Source organism: Papio anubis, chromosome X (genome assembly GCF_008728515.1).
Source record: "Papio anubis isolate 15944 chromosome X, Panubis1.0, whole genome shotgun sequence".
Lineage (NCBI taxonomy): Eukaryota > Metazoa > Chordata > Mammalia > Primates > Cercopithecidae > Papio > Papio anubis.
The window spans coordinates 85304874-85325595 of NC_044996.1; the positions used below are offsets into that span (position 1 = coordinate 85304874).

The 20722-nt window shown below is 38.5% G+C and overlaps 1 protein-coding gene across 6 annotated transcripts in view; it reads left to right on the forward strand.

The window, feature by feature from the left end:
* The window catches only part of EDA2R (ectodysplasin A2 receptor), a 50821-nt gene extending 31976 nt beyond the window's left edge, over positions 1-18845 (forward strand). For 2 of the 6 annotated variants that reach the window (XM_009197737.4, XM_009197738.4), the window contains exons 3-6: positions 7987-8165; positions 8711-8796; positions 10405-10569; positions 13302-18845. In XM_009197737.4, coding sequence (XP_009196001.1) covers positions 7987-8165; positions 8711-8796; positions 10405-10569; positions 13302-13684 — 813 coding nt within the window. In that variant the 3' untranslated portion in view covers positions 13685-18845. The remainder of the gene's footprint in view (positions 1-7986; positions 8166-8710; positions 8797-10404; positions 10570-13301) is intronic. The other 4 variants (XM_009197739.4, XM_009197740.4, XM_021932933.2 and 1 more) reach the window with 3 other exon arrangements.
* Positions 18846-20722: the final 1877 nt, after the last annotated feature.

Genomic DNA, 20722 nt, shown 5'->3' on the forward strand with positions numbered 1-20722 from the left:
TAGTTTCTTTTGCTGTGCAGAAGAAACTACCATCAGAGTGAACAGGCAACCTACAGAATGGGAGAAAATTTTTGCAATCTACTCATCTGACAAAGGGCTAATATCCAGAACCTACAAAGAACTCAAACAAATTTACAAGAGAAAAACAAACAACCCAATCACAAAGTGGGCAAAGGATATGAACAGACATTTCGCAAAAGAAGACATGCATACAGCCAACAGACACATGAAAAAAATGCTTTCTCTGTTTCTGTGTTTGTTTTCTCTTTTTTTTGTCCCTCTATTTGTCTTTTCTTGCCTTCCTTGTGTTACATGAACATTTTGCTTGAGATTTCATCATGATTTATTTGTAGTTTTTTTGAGTGTATCTCTTTATATCATTTTATTAGAGGTGGTTCTGAATATTACATGAAAAACTAACACGTTACTTTTTCAGTGTCAGCTGGTATCAACATTTTGCCATTTCAAGTGAAGTATTGAAATATCTGTTCCATTTAGATTCCTTTACTTTCCCCACTTTTAAATATCATTGTCACAAATATCAGATATAATTTTTGTTAAATTTGCTTTAATCATCAACTGTGATTTATAAAATGTATGAAGAGAAAGACAGTGCATTTTATACACCCATATTTTTTCTCTCCCAGTGTTCCTTCCTTCCTGATGCACCAAGATTTCTTCTTTTATCACTTCCACTCTTTTTTAAATCATTTCATTTCTGTTTATGAACTCCCTTTAGCATTATTTAAGGGTAGGCCTACTAGCAACTCATTATGTTAGTTTTCTTTTGCCTGAGAATGTTTTTATGTACCTTCATTTCTGAGGATGCTTTCACTGGATATAAATTTGCAGTTGGTGGTTTTTTTTATTTCAGTACTTTAAAAATGTAGTTCTTCCTTCTGGCCTCCATGGTTTCTGATAGAAACACACTGTCGTATCATTTGAATGGATGTTTTTCTATAGATGATGTCATTTCTTCTTGGCTATTTTCAATATTTTTTAGTTTCTTTAGTTTCAGAAGTTTTATTATGATGTGTGTCAGTGTGCATTTCTTTGGATTTATTCTATTTGGGGTCTGTTAATCCTCTTTAACTTGTAGGTCTTTTACCAAATTTGTGAAGTTTTCTACCAATTTGTTTGAAAATATTTTTAGATAAACATTTTTAAAATTTTTATTTTCATAAGATTCTGAGAATATGATTGTTTTATATTTTGTTCTTGAGGCTTTGTTCATTTTGTTTTATTTTGCCGTTTTCTCCCTGTTGTTCATATTGCATAAATTCTATCGTTCTATCCTCAAGTTCACTGTTTCTATCATCTGTCTCTTCTCTACTACTGAGCCCATCCAGTGAGTTTTTTAAATTTCTGTCATTTTATTTTATTTTATTTTATTTTATTTTTATTTTTTATTTATTTTTTTTTTTTGAGACGGAGTCTCGCTCTGTCGCCCAGGCTGGAGTGCAGTGGCGCGATCTCGGCTCACTGCAAGCTCCGCCTCCCGGGTTCACGCCATTCTCCTGCCTCAGCCTCCTGAGTAGCTGGGACTACAGGCACCCGCCACCGCGCCCGGCTAATTTTTTGTATTTTTAGTAGAGACGGGGTTTCACCGTGGTCTCGATCTCCTGACCTTGTGATCCGCCCGCCTCGGCCTCCCAAAGTGCTGGGATTACAGTGTCATTTTATTTTTAATAATTACCATCTGCTTATTTTTAAAAAAATACTTCTATTTCTTTGATGAGGTTTTCTATTTTTAAGAGAATTTTAAATTGTTTTTTAAAACATTGTTATTATAGGTGCTTTAGAATCCTTGTTCAATCATTCCAACATCTGCTTTATCTAAGAGTTGCTGTCAGTTAATTGACTTTTCTCATTCTTGTTGTGATTTTCCTTATTCTTATTTTCATGGGTGTTTTTTCATTGAGTTCTTGACATTTTGTCATTTATGTCAGGAGACTCAGGGTCCTATTTAAATCTTTTACTTTATCAGGCAGCCATCTGTTTAGGTTTAGCATACAGGTTTTAACCTATGTTTGTGAGCTGCAGTTCTAAAGACTATTTAATTTCCAGGACCTTTGTAGTGTGATTTGTAATCTGTGGGGTTTATCTTTGCTGCCTCAGGTATAGAAGATTTCCTGGGCCAGGTCACTGGTCCATCTAGGTCAGCATAAAGAAGTGTCTGAGTTGTGGAGTCAAAGAACATTTCCCATACTGTACTACTTGTTATTAGTAGGATACCACTTGCCAGTATACCCCAGCCACCTGTTCCTATGTGGGGGAAAAGAATCTCAGACCCACCAGACAAAGAAATATTTGAGCTGGGTACTTATGGTGGAATATCTGGTGCCCCCTGTAGCCTATTGTCTCTAGTTGTGGGTGGGGAATCTCAGGCCCATGGGGAAGAGGCTTCTCAGGCAAACAATTTGTGCCTCAATTTTGCTTATTTGTGAAACATGGATTATAATGCACCCTTATAAGGTTTTATAAATAAACAAGTATATACATTCATGAGTGTGTGGAGTTTTGTATGATTGATTCAATTATTTAGTCACAATATTCAGAATAGCATCCTCACACATTGTAGTTGCTTCAAAAATGTTTTCTGAGTTAACCAATAAAATAAAAGGGAGTGCTAACCAATTAATCAATCAATCAGTCACTCAACTTATTGGTTAACTTTCAATAAATGCTTGCTTGCTTTTGTCATTTCCTTCTCTAGCAAGTGAGTAAGTCAGGAGTCAGGCACAGGTCTTCTGATTCCATTGCTATAGACAGAATAAAAACTTGCTTTCCAGAAGAACAATACCTAAAGTTCATCTGTTCGTTGAAGGATTATTATGTTCTAGGCATGGTGACAAGCACTACACACAACCCACACACAGAGCTATATATGTATCTCTGTGTGTGTGTGTGTGTGTGTGTGTGTATCTGGTTAAGAGACATCCTTTATCTAAATAAGAGCTGTTTGTGTTTCTTTTTCTGTGAATGTATGTTTAGTTTCTTATAAGGTTGTTGTTGTTAATTTATACTAGCTCTGTATTTTAGGAATATAAATCTTTAGTCTGTGATATGGTGTACATCTGTTTACTAGTTCGTTATTTATCTTCTAATTTTGCTTATGAATCTTTTACCCTGAAACTTTGTAAAATTTTTATATAATTAGATCTATCTATCTTTCCTTTATTGATTCTGGACTTTGAATTGCAGTTAGAGAAAATTTCTCCACTCCCAGATTAAAGAGAAATTTATTTATATTTTGTTTTGGTACTTTTTGGTTTTAATTTTTATCTATAAATTTCTGATCTATTTTGAATCTACTCTGGTGTATAGTGTGAGGAATGTATCTAATTTTATCATTTTTCATACTGTCATTCAGTTATACAACATAACCTATTTAAAAAACCAGCTATTCTTCATTGCTTTGAGATATTCCCTTTGTTCATTTGGTCAGCTCATGTAATCTTAACAAACCTATAAGTTAGATAGCATTATTTACAATTGGATTGACGAGAAAATTCAGGCCCAATGACTTGTCCAAGGTCACATTGCTGGTCAGTGATAAAAGTGGGAGTTACAGATAGGTCTTCATTACCGTGGATCAGGGATTTTCGTCACTACATTATATTTCCTAATAGTTTGACCCTCAGCTCACTGTTTTAAGCAGATATGGAAGCTATCAGCATTCCAATGGTGTACATAAGTTAGCAGAGATTACAAGAAACCCTTTGCCTTTTCAAGAAACTTAGAGTAAAATGGCTAGCGCTCATATCAGATCCCATTGGCAGATGGGATCATTGTGAGTGAGGCTGCAAGGCATTGAGTAAAACCTGAGTGGGCAAACACAGGGACAGAATGGCAGGAGTATTTAGAGCCTGCCTGATGCTCACTTTTTCCATCTCCTGGGAAAGTATAACTTAAATATTAGTTCAGGTAATACTAACTGCTGTAACAAATACTAAAGTTTGGTGACATAACAGGTTAAGGGTTTATTCCTGAATGTAATTCCAATCCATGTTGGGGAGTAGGAGGATTCTTCTCAGCCATTGAGGAAGCCAGGCTTATAGGAGCTCTGTATTTTTTAAACAGCCTTATTAAACTACAGTTCACCTACCAGGCAATTCACCCATGTAAGTTTACAATTCATGGATTTTTGTATACTGCATTATGATTTTTAAGGTTATGGTAAAATATATAATCTCAAATTTGCTGTATTAGCCACTGTAAGTGTATAATTCAGTAGCATTAATCATATTCACAATGTTATGCAACCATCACCCCTTTATTTCTAAGACTTTTTATTACCCCAATACAATCTCTGTATGCGTTAAGCAATAACCCAATTTCTCCCTCCCCAAAGTACCTGATAGCCTCTACTCTCTATCTCTACACATTTTCCTATTCTAGATATTTCATATAAGTGGAATCATATTTTTTCATGCAATTACCTTTACCAGAGATATTTACTCTTTGTATGGCTTTGGGTTACTGTCCATTGTCTGTTCATTTCAGCCTGAAGGATTCCCTTCTTATAGTCAGGTCTAGTGATATCAATCAGCTGTTGTTTATCTAGGGATATTTTAATTATTCCTTTATTTTTGAAGAAGTTTTTTGCTATATATAGAGTTCTTGGTTAACAGTTTATTTGTTTAGGCACTTATATATGTCATCTCACGGACTTTAAGTCTCTGCACTTTGTGATGAGAAATATGCTTTGAATCTTACTGAGAATACCTTTACTTGACAAATAATTTCACTCTTCATTTTCAATATTTTCTTTTTGTTTTCAGCTATAAACATTTTGTTGATAGGGTATCTCAGCACGGGTCTCTTTATGTTTACTCTGCTTGGAGTTTCTTGAGCATCTTGGATGGGTAAATTTATGTCTTTCATCAAATTTGAGAAGTTTTAAGCCATTATTTCTTCAAATAGTCATTCTCGTTCCTCATCTCCCTATTTTTTTTCTGGGAATCCCGTAATGCATATATTGGTCACCTGCATGATGTTCCACAAGTTCCTTATGTTCTGTTTACTTTCTTCTCCTCAGACTTGATAATTTAAATTGTCCTACATTCAGGTTTGCTCATTTTTTCTTTTACCTACGCAGATTCTCTAGTGAAGTTTTCATTTCATTTATCTTACTTTTTAGCTCCAGCATTTATGTTTGGTTCCTTTTTACAATTTTTCTTTACCAATATTCTCACTTTGTTTATACATTTGTTTCCTGATTTCTTTTAATTCTTTGTCCATGTTTGTCTTTGAGCAAATTTAAGACGGTTCTTTTAGTCTTTGTTTACTAAGTGCAATGTCTGGGCTTCCTCAAGAATAGTCTCAGTTCTTTCTTTTTCTTGTTCCTTTGAATGGGCCACAGTTGCCTGTTTCTTTTTACACTATGTGATTTACTTTTTGTTGTTAAAAACTGGGCAGTTTTGTATTGTAATGAAGTAACTCTGGAAGTTAGATTCCCCCTCTTCCTCACATTTACCTGTTTCATTTTTGTTTATTTATTTATTTATTTCTAGATTTGTGTTGTTGAAGGCTATAGTAGTCCTTCTGTTATTATTATTATTATTATTATTATTATTATTATTTTGTTTGAGACTGGGTGTTGCTCTGTCACCCCGACTGGAGTGTGGTGTCATGGTTATTGCTGACTGCAGCCTCCACTTCCTGGGCTCTAGCGATCCTCCCAACGTAGCCACCTGAGTAGCTGGGACCACAGGTGCATGCCACCATGCCCAACTAATTTTTGTATTTTTGGTAGAGACAGGGCTTTGCCATGTTGCCTAGGCTAGCACTCCATTTGTTTAGGTGTTTTTCCAAACTATTTTTGTAGGGACTATTTTTTGTCGTGCATCGTCATTGAAACCTATGCTAATTTAACTCATGTTCAGCTAATGTTTGGACAGCAATTTCATTGAATGTTAAAAGTTAAAAAATGACAACAACCACCAAAAGAAAAAATAGTCACACACTTCTATCACATTTTTAGATTGGCTCTGTGCTGAGGCACTCCTTAAACAGTTAGCCAGATGTGCACTTAACTTAGGGATCAGTCTGACATGTAAGCTTTAGGTCTCCACTAGTATTTTGTGAGCATGTGTCTTGTATGCACATACCTTTCTAAATTCCTCCACGTGGATACTTTTGAATGTCCTTATTTCTAAAGGAACCCCCGCCCAGCTTTTGCTTCCAGATTCAGACAGTCTGTTTTATTTCTTAATCCATAATCATTGCCTTAGGCATTGTGGTTTGTTAGTTTGTCTTGCAGCATCTTGAAAGAGTGCCCATCACTTTTCCAATCTGCATTCTGAATCGAGTAGAACATACATAAATACCTTATATCAGGCCTTCAAATAGCCCTCAAAGAGGTTAGGACAGATATACACAGTAATTTGTCAATAAGTTTTGCTTAGCTCATTCTGGAATCAGGTACTGAGGTCTCACACTAGGAATACAGGCTGAGACTACTTTAAGACTTACACTACTTTAGGATTGCCACTGCTCTGCGGTGAGGGATGTAACAAGTACAAGTAAAAATAGCAGAAAACTACTTTCCTATTATTTTCAAGTGGCTTTTTATTGATTTAACATTTACATGATTCATGTAAGCCTTTGAATGCTTTCCAGAGTTCTGACAACATTGATTATGACAGTTCCTGCTTGTTTTTCTGTGTTTCTTTGGGGGCATAAGAGCTTGAAGCTGCCCACTCCTCCATTTTATCTGGTTTCCTCTATCATTCTTAATATATTTATTCCAAGGTTTCCAGCGGTGTCAGCAAGCACTGGAAAATGAATGTATGAAGAAAATTTAAGTATCACACAGGACATGTTTTTGAGTCAGGCCTGGGAATGCAAACAATATTAGTATCCGTATTTCATTGGCTAAAAATGATGCACATGCCCCCACTTCATTGCAGTGGAGTTAAAGAATATAGGCTAGTGGTGTTCCCAGGAGAAATAAAAAATAGATTAAGTGAACAACCAGCCAGCTTCTGCTACAACTTGCATACAATTAATATCCTTCTACAACTAGAGTTGTTTCTTTGAGAAAGAGCTGTGACTGGTATCAGGCAGGAACCTTGTTCCTGTTGGGGTTAGGCTGTCAGCTTTAATAATCTTTAGAGAAGATTTATTCCAATTTACTCAGTGTTGGGACTTCTGATGCCCAGAAATTGGGGGTCGGGGGGGAAGGAGTATGGCCAAACTTAGTACCAGAGCTGAGATAAGAGCCAACTAGAGTGTTTGCCTCTCATCTATACCATTGACATTCAAACATTTTTTTACCATGACCTAGAGTAAGAAATAACTTTTTGTCACAACTCAATGTATACTTTCATGCATTTTATCTAGAAAACTTTTATAAAACAGTACTGATGTGGGTAGTGCTTATGACTATTTGTCAAATATTTCAGCTCCCCACATTCTGTCACATTGTAGAATTGCATTTTCTTGTACCCTTTGTAGTTATTAATGATGATGTGATATGTACGGCCAAGGACATGTGAGTAAAGCAATATGGGTCATTTTTGGGGGAAAACTTTAAGAGCTTGTACACAGTTCAGAATGTTTCAATCATAAAAGCACAAAAATAAAGCTTCTGTAACCCTGGGTACCCCATTGAGGATGATGTACAGCAGAGTCCTCAGGAACCCCCTGGTAGGCAAATATGATGAGTGAGAAATAAACTTTTATTCTTTTAAGACACTGAGATTTAGGGTTTGATTTTTGCCATACTACAGCATAGCCTATGCTGACTGATACAAATACTTAGCTTTACTTCATTCTGTATACTCTTATAGTTGATATTATTATTCTATTTTGTTTTATTTTATCTTTCAACGCTGGCTGGAAGCTAGTGAATGGGTTTTATGACTTAGTAATGGGGTTGCAAGTTGAAAAATACTACTCTGTGCATTTCCACTTGTCCCACAGGTGATCCCATCTCCAAGCTCCTATAAAGCAATATTAACACCTCCCATCTCTCTACAGGATTGTGGTTATGGAGAGGGTGGAGATGCCTACTGCACAGCCTGCCCTCCTCGCAGGTACAAAAGCAGTTGGGGCCACCACAGATGTCAGAGTTGCATCACCTGTGCTGTCATCAATCGTGTTCAGAAGGTCAACTGCACAGCTACCTCTAATGCTGTCTGTGGGGACTGTCTGCCCAGGTGAGCCTGCTTTATGAGACCAAGCTTGTCTGGGCTTTTCTAGCTGTTGGAGGTCTCTCCCATCCTCAGCTTTCAGAACCTAGTTGAAGTATTCTACCTATCAACATAATATTCAGTTTAAGCTCCAAGAAGAGAGAAGTGGTGTCTTCCCAAGATCCCTCTATAAAGTGCTTAGCACATTGTCAGTCACAGATGAGTACTTGACAGCTTTTTCATCATCATTCTCAGCCGAAGACCAAAGTTCAAGGTAAATCTCACTGTAGACTTAAAAGAAGCTATGATGTACTTGGTAGCAAAGCAGTGCACCCCTCTCTTGTGGAATTAGGTCTCCTTTTGGCTACAAGGTGTGATGAATGGGGGAAGAAGTAGAGTGTCTGCCTGGGTCTCTGAGTCAGAATAAGACACAGAGGCAGATAACTCAGAATGAGGGGTGGGCACTTACTTTCAGGTTGGCAAGATTCTTAGGAGCTGCTTTCCCAGGACGAACTGGTCCACGTTCATTGCTTGTTTGATCACCCTGCCATTCCTAATTGCTCTGAACACAGGTTCTACCGAAAGACACGCATTGGAGGCCTGCAGGAGCAAGAGTGCATCCCGTGCACGAAGCAGACTCCCACCTCTGAAGTTCAATGTGTGTACCCAGTTCTCTTCTTCCCTTTTCTCCACATTCCATGGGGTGGCAACAAGATAGGGTAGTAAATACTTCCCCTATCCCCTCATACCTTTTCATGTAGAGTAGAGTAGCAAGGTAATCAGATTAGAATTCTCGTTTTACAACATATTATTTTTGCAACTCTGTGCAAATCATTCAATCTCATTGAACCTCATTTCCCACCTCTGAAAAAAGGGTGAGTCATGATAATCATTTTTCTTCATACTTTCTGTGGGTGTCTAGGTCTAATGATAAAATGGATATTAGGAAGCACTTTACAAATTATAATATTTGTACACTTATGAGGTATTACTATTATACAAAGTATGTAGGAGCCCTTAGAGCTGAGGACTTGTAAGAGGCTGAATGAAGAACCAGGGTCCAATCTATGCCTATATCACTATCCATTTATCAGGTCATCTGTCTTTTTTGTCTACCATCTATTTGCTTACTTACTATTTTAAAATTAGTGATATATTTTTTAAATCATGAAAAATTTCAAACATGTAGAAATATTTTTTAAGTGCAGAAAAATGTAAAATTAAAATGCAATTACCCAGCATCTATCCAAAGTTAGTAAATCATAGCATTTTGCATATTTGCTTCAGATTTTTTAAAAGAATGAAGATTCCACAGAGGTAATGGAATTCTCTTTTAGATTCTCGCAGAGTCCTGTTACCTCCCTACCTCCTCAGATACAACCACTATCCTGAAATTGTATGTATTCTGTTGGTAGGCTATGCTACAGTAACAAACAAACTGCAAAATTTCAGTGAATTTATACAATAAAAGTTTATTCTTTTTACTGTGCAAAGGCCTTCCTACATCATTTGACCATGCACTCTAGACCATATGTCTTCCAGGTCGATGATACAGGGGAAGAGATGGAGGAGACATATTGGTTCTTAACTGCCTCAGTCTGGAAGTGACACATGTCATTTCAACTCACAGTTCATTGGCTAGAAGTACTCTTATGGCCTTACTGCAAGGGCATAAGGGGAACACATGGGAGTATGTGGATAATTGGTGAGCACCATGCCTCTGCCATACTCTCCACTAATGTTTTAATACTTGGGTTCTTTTGTGATATATGTGCATATTCATAACCGATATATGCTATTATTATGTATTTTATAATGTTTTATAGAAGCGATATCAAGCTCTATGTTCTGTTTCTCAACTTTCTTTTTCCCCTCTATATTATTCATACTGATCCATAAAGGTCTCTAAGTGTTGTAAGATTTTAGGATTATATCATGATTTGTCTATCTTGTGCTCTACTGATGAATGTTTTAGCTTGTTTCCATTGATCTGGATTGTATAATTAGATGTGGCATAGAAAGATCATAGGATATGTGCATCTTCGATTAATTGTACTAATTTGTACATACCAGCAGTATATACAAATTCTTTTGCCTTGTTCTTCATGATTTTGCCTGCTCTAGAAAGAAGCAAAATGAGCATAGCCACCCTAATTGGGGAAGGCCCTAAGGAGAAGGGTGACAGCCTGAGGAAGTCCAGGCCCAGGGTCAGTGTGATTGTTTACTGCCCACACTAACTGACTTCCCCCATTTTTCTGTCTCACAGGTGCCTTCCAGTTGAGCTTAGTGGAGGCAGATGCACCCACAGTGCCCCCTCAGGAGGCCGCACTTGTTGCACTGGTGAGCAGCCTGCTAGTGGTGTTTACCCTGGCCTTCCTGGGGCTCTTCTTCCTCTACTGCAAGCAGTTCTTCAACAGACATTGCCAGCGTGGTAAGGGTGGCTGTTTCATGTTTCACATGAATGAGGAACAAGGCTCTTATTGGCAGAATAGAGGAATGTTCTGGGGTTGAGAGATAATGGGCCTTTTCTACTATGCTTGAAAACCCCATGAATAGTCTTCTGTTGGCCTGGGGAACTATCTGGGGCTGCAATAGAAAGCATGGGACTTCAGAGATTACTGAAGCCAACCCTGAGAGTTTAGCAGACCTAGTTCATTATGTTTCAGGGGTTTTTAAAGGAACATGGTATGGTGGGAAACCCCTCAGGAAAGGAATCTGGAGACCTAGGTTCTACATTTACCTCTAAATCACCATGAAACCTTAGACAAGTCATCTAGCCTCTTCAGACCTCTTTCTTCTTAATCTTTAAGATAAGAGACAGGATTGGATTTGTTGATTTCTGAGATTTTTTCCAATTCTTTATATCTATACTAGTAGGTATAAATTATAAAGCATGTCATGAATGAGGAAGGCTCGGCTATATCTGAGATACGACTGTAATAAAAGTGATTGAGGTCTAAGGCAACTGCTATTAGTATAATAACTTCACAAATGGGGATAACTGAAAGCCCTATGTCCAGAGGAGTCGGCAAACCTAGACTTTTTCCCTCAGATAATACTGATGTCCAAGAGGTCTAGTCCAGTCCGTATCAGATGGCCATGCAAAATTCCAGATGGAAAATCATATTTAAAGTCACAATAACATTGTTATTTCTATTAAGCACAACTTTAGCTACTAGACAAGAATGGGGGACAGAAAATCCAGCTCACTGAGGGAAAAGATGGAGGAGGTGGGAAGGTGGCTGGTCAGGACCAGGCAAAGAGTTAGAACTCCAGCCAAGAGTACCAAGGTTCAGTGCAGCTTCAGTGCCATTAAGGGAACTGAGAGTTAGGCAGGGACACTGAAACAGGAACTCAGATCAGAGAATGAAGTTGATTTATAAGAGGGAGGATAAAGTTCACTAGATAAAAGAGTGCTAAGGACTCCTTTTCATCTTTGTGTCCAAAGCAGCAGTATTTGTGTGGGAAGATCCTGCTAACGTAAATTTGCCTTAGTCAGTTTGGCTCTGGGGCCTAGCAGTTGATCTTGAAAAGCCCAAGAAGTATATTTGGTTGTGCCCTGGCTTAATTGGAGATGAATATAGCATTTCATGGGCTGCAGGATACACGGGGAACACTGTTGTCCCTTTATGATTTTTCTCAAAGTCTACTTCTTGCTAGCTCCTGGGATACTGTGACTCAGGGTAGACATTCCTGTTTCTGACTTTGGAGGCCAGTGTCCCAGATAAGAGTTGTTGCTTAGGCCCTGGATGTGTGGACATGAAACATGAACAATGAAGCATTTGGACTCCAGGGTCAAGAAGATGAAAAGGAGAGAATATCAGAGAGCTGCTTCCGGAGAGGAGAGATGGGTAACCCTTTTCTGCTCTCCTTCTATCCTGAAGATAATAATGTGGTAACCTGCTTGGAATATGAAGGCAGGCAGTTTCCTCACTGTTTTTATAAGGGGTAGGAAGGCTAAACATTTCCTCACTTTGGAAAACTTTTTCAGGAGTCACTGACTTATACACATACAGGGATGAGATGTATGTGTGAATTAGATCCAATGTAAGATTGCAAGAGAGAAAAGTAGCAACTGTGGCAAACTAGAGAGCACATCCCTTATCAAAAGGGGAATCCCACTACTTGGCTCCAGCTCTTTGTAACCACGTGGAAAAATTTAATGTTGCAAGATCTTCTACATTTTCAAGAGAATTTAGAAATCTGGATTTTTTTTACTGAAATTGTGTAAAACATAGTCAATGAATTTGAATAAAGAACAAAATCACAACCAAAGCAAAGAGGCCAAACACATCCCATAGGTTCTCAGTTTGTGACCTGATGTTGAATTGGACCCATGCATAAAGGGGATATTACTTTTCTATCATGGCCATAACAAATTACCACACATTTAGTAGCTTATTATCTCACAGTTTCCATAGCTCAGAAGTTCAGTAGGCTTAATTTGGTCTCTGCTTAGAGTCTCAAACAATGCCAAAATTAAGATATTAGCAGGGCTGTGTTTCTTTCTGGAGTCTCTGGGAGAGAATCTGTTTGCTTGATCATGCACAAAGGTGGCAGAATTCAGGTCTATGCAGTTAAAGGACTTAGGTCCCATTTCCTTGCCAGCTGTAAGCCTCTAGGGCCACTTACATTCTTTGACTCATGGCCCCCTTCTATTTTCAAAACTAGCAATGGTGAGTTCTTCGCATGCCACATCTCTCTGATACTCTCTATCTCCTCTGCCTTCCTCTTCTGCTTTTAGGGACACAGGATTACATTGGATCCATAAAGTAATCCAGGATTCTCTCCCTATTTTGAGATCCATAACCTTAATTCCATCTGCAGAGTCTAGTTTGCCATATAACTTAATGTACATAGACATAAGACCAGACCAAATGGCAAGGGAGACGGTATCAAATTCCTGTTTCCCACAAAGGTGTCCTTTTCTCTAGAGAAATTGATTATTTTCCCTGATCCAGTACCAGGTAGCCTCAATCTGATACCCGAATGTAAGTATGTTTCTGAACTGTGTCACCTCAGCCTGGTGCTACGTGCTCTAGTCCCCAGGGAGAGGAAGGGAAGAATCAGCTCCCAGACTTTTCCCTATCTTGTGCTCAGTACCGAGTGCCCAGTTGAGAAGAGCCCCTGCTTTTGGGTAACCCAGTGGCTTTCTGCTTCGAGGTGCAGGAGGTTCGCTGAAGTTTCAGGCTGATAAAACAGCAGAGGAGGAATCTCTCTTCCCCATGGCACCCAGCAAGGAGACCAGTCCTGAGCCCCAAATGAGTGAGAGCATCTTTCAGACCCAGCCACTTAACCCTATCCTCGAGGACGACTGCAGCTCGACTAGTGGCTTCCCCACACAGGATTCCTTTACCACGGCCTCCTGCGCCTCAGAGAGCCACTCCCACTGGGTCCACAACCCCATCGAATGCACAGAGCTGGACCTGCAAAAGTTTTCCAGCTCTGCCTCCTATACTGGAGCTGAGACCTTGAGGGGAAACACAACCGAAAACACTGGAGACAGACTGGAGCTCAATGTGACCTTTGAAGTTCCCAGCCCTTAACTCTAATGAGGTGAGCTGGAAAGGTGGATCAGAAAAAATAAAAACAACAACAGAAAACAAAACAGAAATTAAGGACTAGCCTCAAGGAATTCCCCTCTGGAATATTATTGTTTACTAGGAGTGGAGGAACAGCAGAAAGCTAGGAACACTTGTGGGTGGAGGGGCAACAGTGGTGATGCTATACTTTTAAGCCAGATAGATATCACACTTCTGGGTCTGCAGCTGTCAGGGAACTGGCAAGGTTGTCATGACACCAGTCTCTCCATTCTGGCCTTTTTCAAGCTGTCTCAGGGCGCCACTATCTAATGGTCATATTCAGGTATCTCCCTTTATGTGTACAAGCAACATAGCACAGTAGAAAAAAATATATACAAGCCTTGTCATCTGGAAACCCTACATTTCAAATCAACCTCCATTCCCTAATAACTATACAAACCTTGTGCGTATATCCCTTCATTTTACGTTTTACAGAGGCAGGAACTGAGACACAGAGAGGGAAAGTTAGTTTCTCAAAGTCACAGAGCAAATTAGTGGGCTAGAACTGGGCAAGAATTACATTTTAGAGTTGGTCCAACTCCACCATTGCAACCATTTGATAGCCAATGTTGGTTTCTCAAAGGCTTACGTAGCATGAGGTAGAAGAGTAGGTAGATTCCCAGTTTTCAACTAACCAAATATCTTGCACTGTTCAATTCTGTATTTCTTCAGTTAATACATTTTCAGCTCTCCCAATGTCTTCCCTGCTCCCTGCATCCAACCTAAGAAAATGTGAACAAATGTACATTTGAAAGTCATAAGTGATATCAAATTTGAAAGTTATAACTGATATCAAATCAGTCAACTTAGGTACCTTCAAGGTTATCTAGTCCAGTTCTTCTTCCAAGGCTTGGGTTCATTTTATAATATCCCCACTAAGAGTTTGTGTAGTCCTTGCTCACATACTTGAGGTGGCAGAGGGCTGACTACTACTCAATGTATATTACAACATATACAATTGTGACTGGTGGATTTGAGCTCAATGTAAGAAAGAGCTTTCCCTATAGTACCCGCCTATCCATCCTGGCTCTGTTCCTTGTGCCAGACAGACCTCATCAGTTTCCTGTGCTTTAAGATAGCCCTGCAGAGGCTTGAAGACAACATTGCCTCTCTGGAGAATACCACTTTAGGTTCTTCTAAAGTATGTGGAGCTTAGAACTAAACCCATCTTCAGGATAAATGGTTTCACCAATGTAGAATAGGGTAGAATTGTCATATCCCTATCTAAGTAATGTGTTTCTACTATTACATCCTCAACCATTGGCTTAACCTGTGATATTTGGAGGGGTAGAGAGAGAAGGGTACTCGTGACATTTACCCACATGTTTCTAACTTGATCTGCTCCCTCCCTAAGTCTCTTTGGCTCCTGGCAGCCAGTTGTTCTCTCTGGACTCTGCTTCCTTGTTGCTATACCACAACAGCAGTAGGGGCCTGAAATGGGGTGTCCGCAAGAGCTAATACTCTACAGATGTGGCATATCCTGTCCCATAACACCAGAATACTCTACAGATGTGGCATATCCTGTCCCATTCACCAGGACTGATCTGGAGCATTTCTTGCTTCCCTGTTGTAGTCTGGGGAGCCAGATTCCACATTCATGGGACTACCAGATATGTTCCTAGCTCAACTTGATTATAGAGAAGAGGAGAGAGGACAGTGAATGAGGTAGGGTTTCCATGCCTGCATTTTTGGTCAGATAAGCCTCTCAAAATTGTGTCAGCACATCTACCTAGCATTTTAGGGACAAAATCAAGCCCTTCTCCCCTTTTAGCTCCTCCACACAGCCTCCCTCCTCAACATACATACACACACACACACACACACTCACACACTCACACACACATATACATACACACACACACGTATTAATATCTATCTTGGGGGAGGCTGGTGCCATAATTCACAAGCTCATGTCTCAGACTGCTGCGTTGCAGCATGAGGCAGGGCAAACATTTTCCCTTTAGATCCCTGGGGCCTCACCCTGTATTTGAGGTGCTCACCACCCTCAGCAGGGAGAAGGGTTGATGTTTGCCATTTTGGAACCTTAAATAACATTTCTGAGTCAAAATAATCTTCCTTCTGGGGCCTGGGTTCCCCAAACTACACCCAAGCAGTCCCTCAAAGACAGCCCCCAATCCATTTAAGGACATCTGAGTATGCATCTTTCTATTGAAATGTCAATTCAATTCCAGCTCTCTCACCACTGTTCCCCTTTGATTCTTTCTCAATCGTCTTTTTGCCTTTAGCTCCCACCTATACATCTCATGCTCAGAGAAAAACAAGCTCCTTGGAGGTTGTATTCTTTATTACCTGAGAATCTGTCTGAAACTTGTACAGCTAGTTCCTGTCCCACAAGTATTAGGTGGTTTATTAAGTACATTAGACAGAATGTGCACTTCATCACCAGGTTCTCACTCTGGCAAAAGAGTGTTCTCTACAGCAAGAGTTTTGCTTTTAGAATTTTATTAAATACATCTTTTGGGTTAGTCCATCTGCAAACACTGATTAAGGGCCCCTGGGGCAACCAGTTGATCAGATTACTAAAAGCACTTGGGAAAAAGCAAAAAGGTCCCATTGTACTGGACTGAGGATTAGATGCAATTGAAATACAAGCCGGTACCAAGCAAGCAGTCTGGCCCCACACAGGTATTAGCAAATATGTGGTAACCAAGGTTTTAGGCCTTGGCCTTTAGGTTTGCTGTTTTGGGTTTTTTGGTTTTTTTTTTTCTGCAATAGCAACAGGTTATTCTTATCTCACTGGCTTACACTGATTGTGTTTATACCTTCTGGTAGAAGTAGTATCCAGACAGAGGATTATTGGATTTGAGCAGACTGCAGGTATTCAAAGGTTGCCATGTGGCTGGCAGTGGTTCAAGCTCACATTTAACACTGCCACTCTAGAGGAAAGATAATGATTGTAACACAGTAATAATAATAATAATAATAACAACAAAAATGTGATAAAGTGACAGAGTAAACCTTCTTCAGTGTGCTTGCTCATGGCATGAATGTTATGTGAACAGCCCAAGTCATACCCAGCATCACCTTAATGCCAACTTTTTGAGGTTCAGCAATTGGAGGCGGCAATTGGCTTTGCATTTTAGGGTATTTTGGGTAAAGGTGAATTGAAGGATGTTTTTCTTTATAATTTCTGTTTGGCCAGGGCAAATGTCATAGTTGAGTATTTGCTTCAGGAGAGTTTTTTTTACAGATTTCCTTTTCAATGCTGAGACTTATTTCTTTGAGCACTGTGCTTTTATGTATCTTTCTACAAAGGGGTTATTAGTGGAAGCACAAAGTACATTTGATAAAAACATATTCAACATACCCTTGAGCCTAAACAATAGTTAAGTTGTCTCTAAATGAACTAGCCAAAAAAAAAAAAAAAATGTAGTTTTTGTTTGTAAGGAAGGGGAGGTATTTGCTGAGAATGAATTTTTGTTTTGTTTTGTTTTTTGTTTTTTGTTTTGTTTTCTTTTTTTGGATTACTGTTTTTCTCTCCATATACTTTGACTTGGATTTTGACAGGAGTGAGTCTGGGAAAACAATTTTTTCCTCCAAGATTCTCAGATCCAGGCTAGGAAAGGATTCAGCACTACAGCATACCCCTCCACAACATACAGCCCTGTCACATTGAGATCATAATCCCTTCTGTCTCCCTCCTCCCTACCAACCTCACCTTACTAGCTAGGTCTTCGGTGTTTTACATTGAATATTGGTACATTTTAATTATTTTTTTCTCATAAATGGTTTATAGAGATTTTGTTAAATCTTGAGCTATATGCATGTGTAGATAGTGACAGGGCTGTGTTTGTTTATGATACTCTGCAAACATTTCATATTGGCCAATAAACATAAATATATCCAAACACCTTGTTTATTCCTCTACTTTCAGAGAACCTGGTGAATCATTTTGCTCGTGTGTCTTTTCTCAGCGAGCACAGCAAAAAATGTGTTTTTGATCATTGGACGTGACATCAGTAGTGATGGAATTCACTGACTTGTCACACAGGAGATCTGGGTTATAGTACAAGCTCTCTTTCTTTTTCTGAAATTGTTTATGCCATTTATATTCTTCTCTGAGATAAGAATCTCCTAGAAACTGTTGTGTTCTAAACTAATACTTATCAAACAGGGTTCCATGGTCCTAAGGGAACTGTGTACGTCTTCTGAGGTCTGCAAAATCTTTAGGAATTTGATTGTATGTGTGTGTGTGTGTGTGTTTTCATTTTGTTCATAATTTCTTAAAATACAAGCATATTCTAGCTAGACTTGTTAAGAGTACTGCCTTACCCTTTCAGGGCCTGTATTTGTGTTGATAATCTTACCAAGTGAAAGAGACCACCTAAAGAGACACTATTTAATTTTGAATGCTATACTTTACTATAATTTAAGAGGTAGGAAAATCAAGTTTCCTTCCATCTTTAATATTCTATAATCTTGACAACAACACATGCTGGCAAGCATATGGAGAAATGTGAAACCTCATATATTGCTGGTAGAATTATAAAATGACATAGCCACTTTTGAAAACAGTCTGGCAGTTTCTCTAAAAGCTAAAGCTAGAGTATGGTCCAGTAATATTACTCCTAGATATATACTCAATATAATCAAAAACATATGTACATACAATACTTGTATACAAATATAAAAACATTATTTATAATATCCAAAAAGTGGAAACAACCCAAGTGTCCATCAACTGATGAATAGATAAAAAGTTGTGGTATATACATATAATAGAATACTATTCAGCAGTAAAAAATATTGAACTTTTGACACATGATACATTGTAGATGAACCTCAAATCATGTCAAGTAAAATAAGTCAGATACAAGAGACCATATATTGTATGATTCCATCTATATCAAATGTCCATAAAAAGCATGCTAATCAAGACAGAATGTAGATTAATGGTTGCCTTGGAATGGCCATGAGAGAAAAAATTAAATGTTAGTAGGCATAATGGATCTTACTTAAAGGATAAAAATGTTCTAAAATTTAGTTATGGTGATGTCTGCCCCACTCAATAAAGTTAATAAAAATCATTGACTTGTATACATGAAATTATGAATGAATTTTATAATATGTAGAATATTCCTCAATAAAGCTGTTTTAAAAAATATTCTATGATTACTGATCTCTGAGTAGACTACTGTTGCTTTACTAATTTACTTTCTAAAAAACATTCATAACCAGGGTTGATTCCATAATCAATCTCTTGCTCTCTCTTTCTCTCTCTCTCTCTCTCTCTCTCTCTCTCATACACACACACACACACACACACACACCCCACTTAATTGCTCAATTCAGTGCAAAAGAAAGAGACACAACTTGAGTCCTATTCAGTTCTCTTCTTTTTAGTCTCTCTACACCCTACATAGCCTAGAGAAAAGAGGGAGAGAAAGCATCTAGGCAGAACTTAGAGGAGGAAGACTTAGAAGGTATCACTCAAACCAAAGGAGAAAGGACAGAGGAAACCACTAAGGCTTAGGGGTGTGTATAGGAAAAGATATATTGGGAAGTACTATCACAGGCTGTAGAAGGGTTTGTTGAGGGAACCACTACAGAATGGGGGAGAAGTGACTGGAATTACCAGGAGGTAAGAGGCCAGGGCTTGTGTATTTATCATGCCTCTGAGAAAAGGCGTTTTTAAAATCCTAACTGGGCCTTGCATTCTCATTTGATAAAATTATGAATAGTGGTACAGTAGGAGAAATTGAATCCTCTGATTTATAAATGACAATAAAGGCATAGAAAGGGTTAGCACTTAGGCAACCCTTGTCTGTTTTGGAGTTCATTTCAGTGTGTGCCTGTGCCTGTCAAAAGGCAGTGAGTCCCCACTCTATACCCCAGAAGGACATGGGGAATCAGATCTCTGTGAAGAGATAGATCAAAGCACAAGACAAGTTATCAAACTGTCAAACAAGATTCTTAGGTGATTGTTAATAACCTTTTCACTGGGGACTAAAAACACTTCCATATTTCTGGGCTGGTATGATACTACTGCATTTTATGTTCTCAGTGTGATTGGCAAGTTTCTGTATACCCAGCAGTTAGTCTTTTAAGTCCTCAGAAATTGTGTACACATGAGTGTTAGGAGTTCACATGCTGCCTGTATGGACAAAATGGATCCCCACTGAAGGCAGCTGTGCGGTCATCTGGCTATCTTCTACAAAGCCTTTCTTCCTTGTGGTTTCCAGTGGGAGCGAATTACCTTCCTTAAGAGCGCCTTTCTAAGGAGTAGTGCAGTGAAAGAGAAGGTGGATGAAAAACCAATATTTAGTGATTATTGCTCATGTGCTTTTGTACTTCCATACTTTGTCTTATTTAATACTCATGATATTCCTAGGTGGTAGGCATCCTTTACAATCTTTATTTAACAAAAGAAGAAACTGAAGTTCTCAAAGGTTTAATAATTTTTCTGTGAATATACAGCCGCAAGTGATATGCTGAATTTCAGCCCAAGACTGACTCTGAGGCCCAGCACTGTCCACTATACCATAGCTGCCTCCTTAAGACAGGCCTCAAAAAAGAGGATGTTTATTCCATTGAGTCTCTCATAGCGTTCAGCTTGGAAAACTACATCAGACAGTCTCCCTAAGAGTTTCCAAGAACCACATACTAGTGTCAAAATATCATCAGTTATTATAAAATCAGTTATATAAAATCAGTTATTGAACTTATAAAAATGCAAAATACTCTGGAAAATCTGAGCAATAGAATCAAACAGGTAGAAGAAAGAAATTCATAGCTCCAAGACAAGGTCTTTGAATTAACCCAATCCAACAAAGACAAAAAATATATATAAGAAAATATGAGCAAAGCCTCTAAGAAGTCTGGGATTATGTGAAATGACTAAACCTAAGAACAATTGGCATTTCTGAGGAAGAAAAGAAATCTAAAAGTTTGAAAAGCTTATTTGGAGGAGTAATTGAGGAAAATTTCCTCAGCCTTGCTAGAGACCTAGACATCCAAATACAAGAAGCACAAAGAACACCT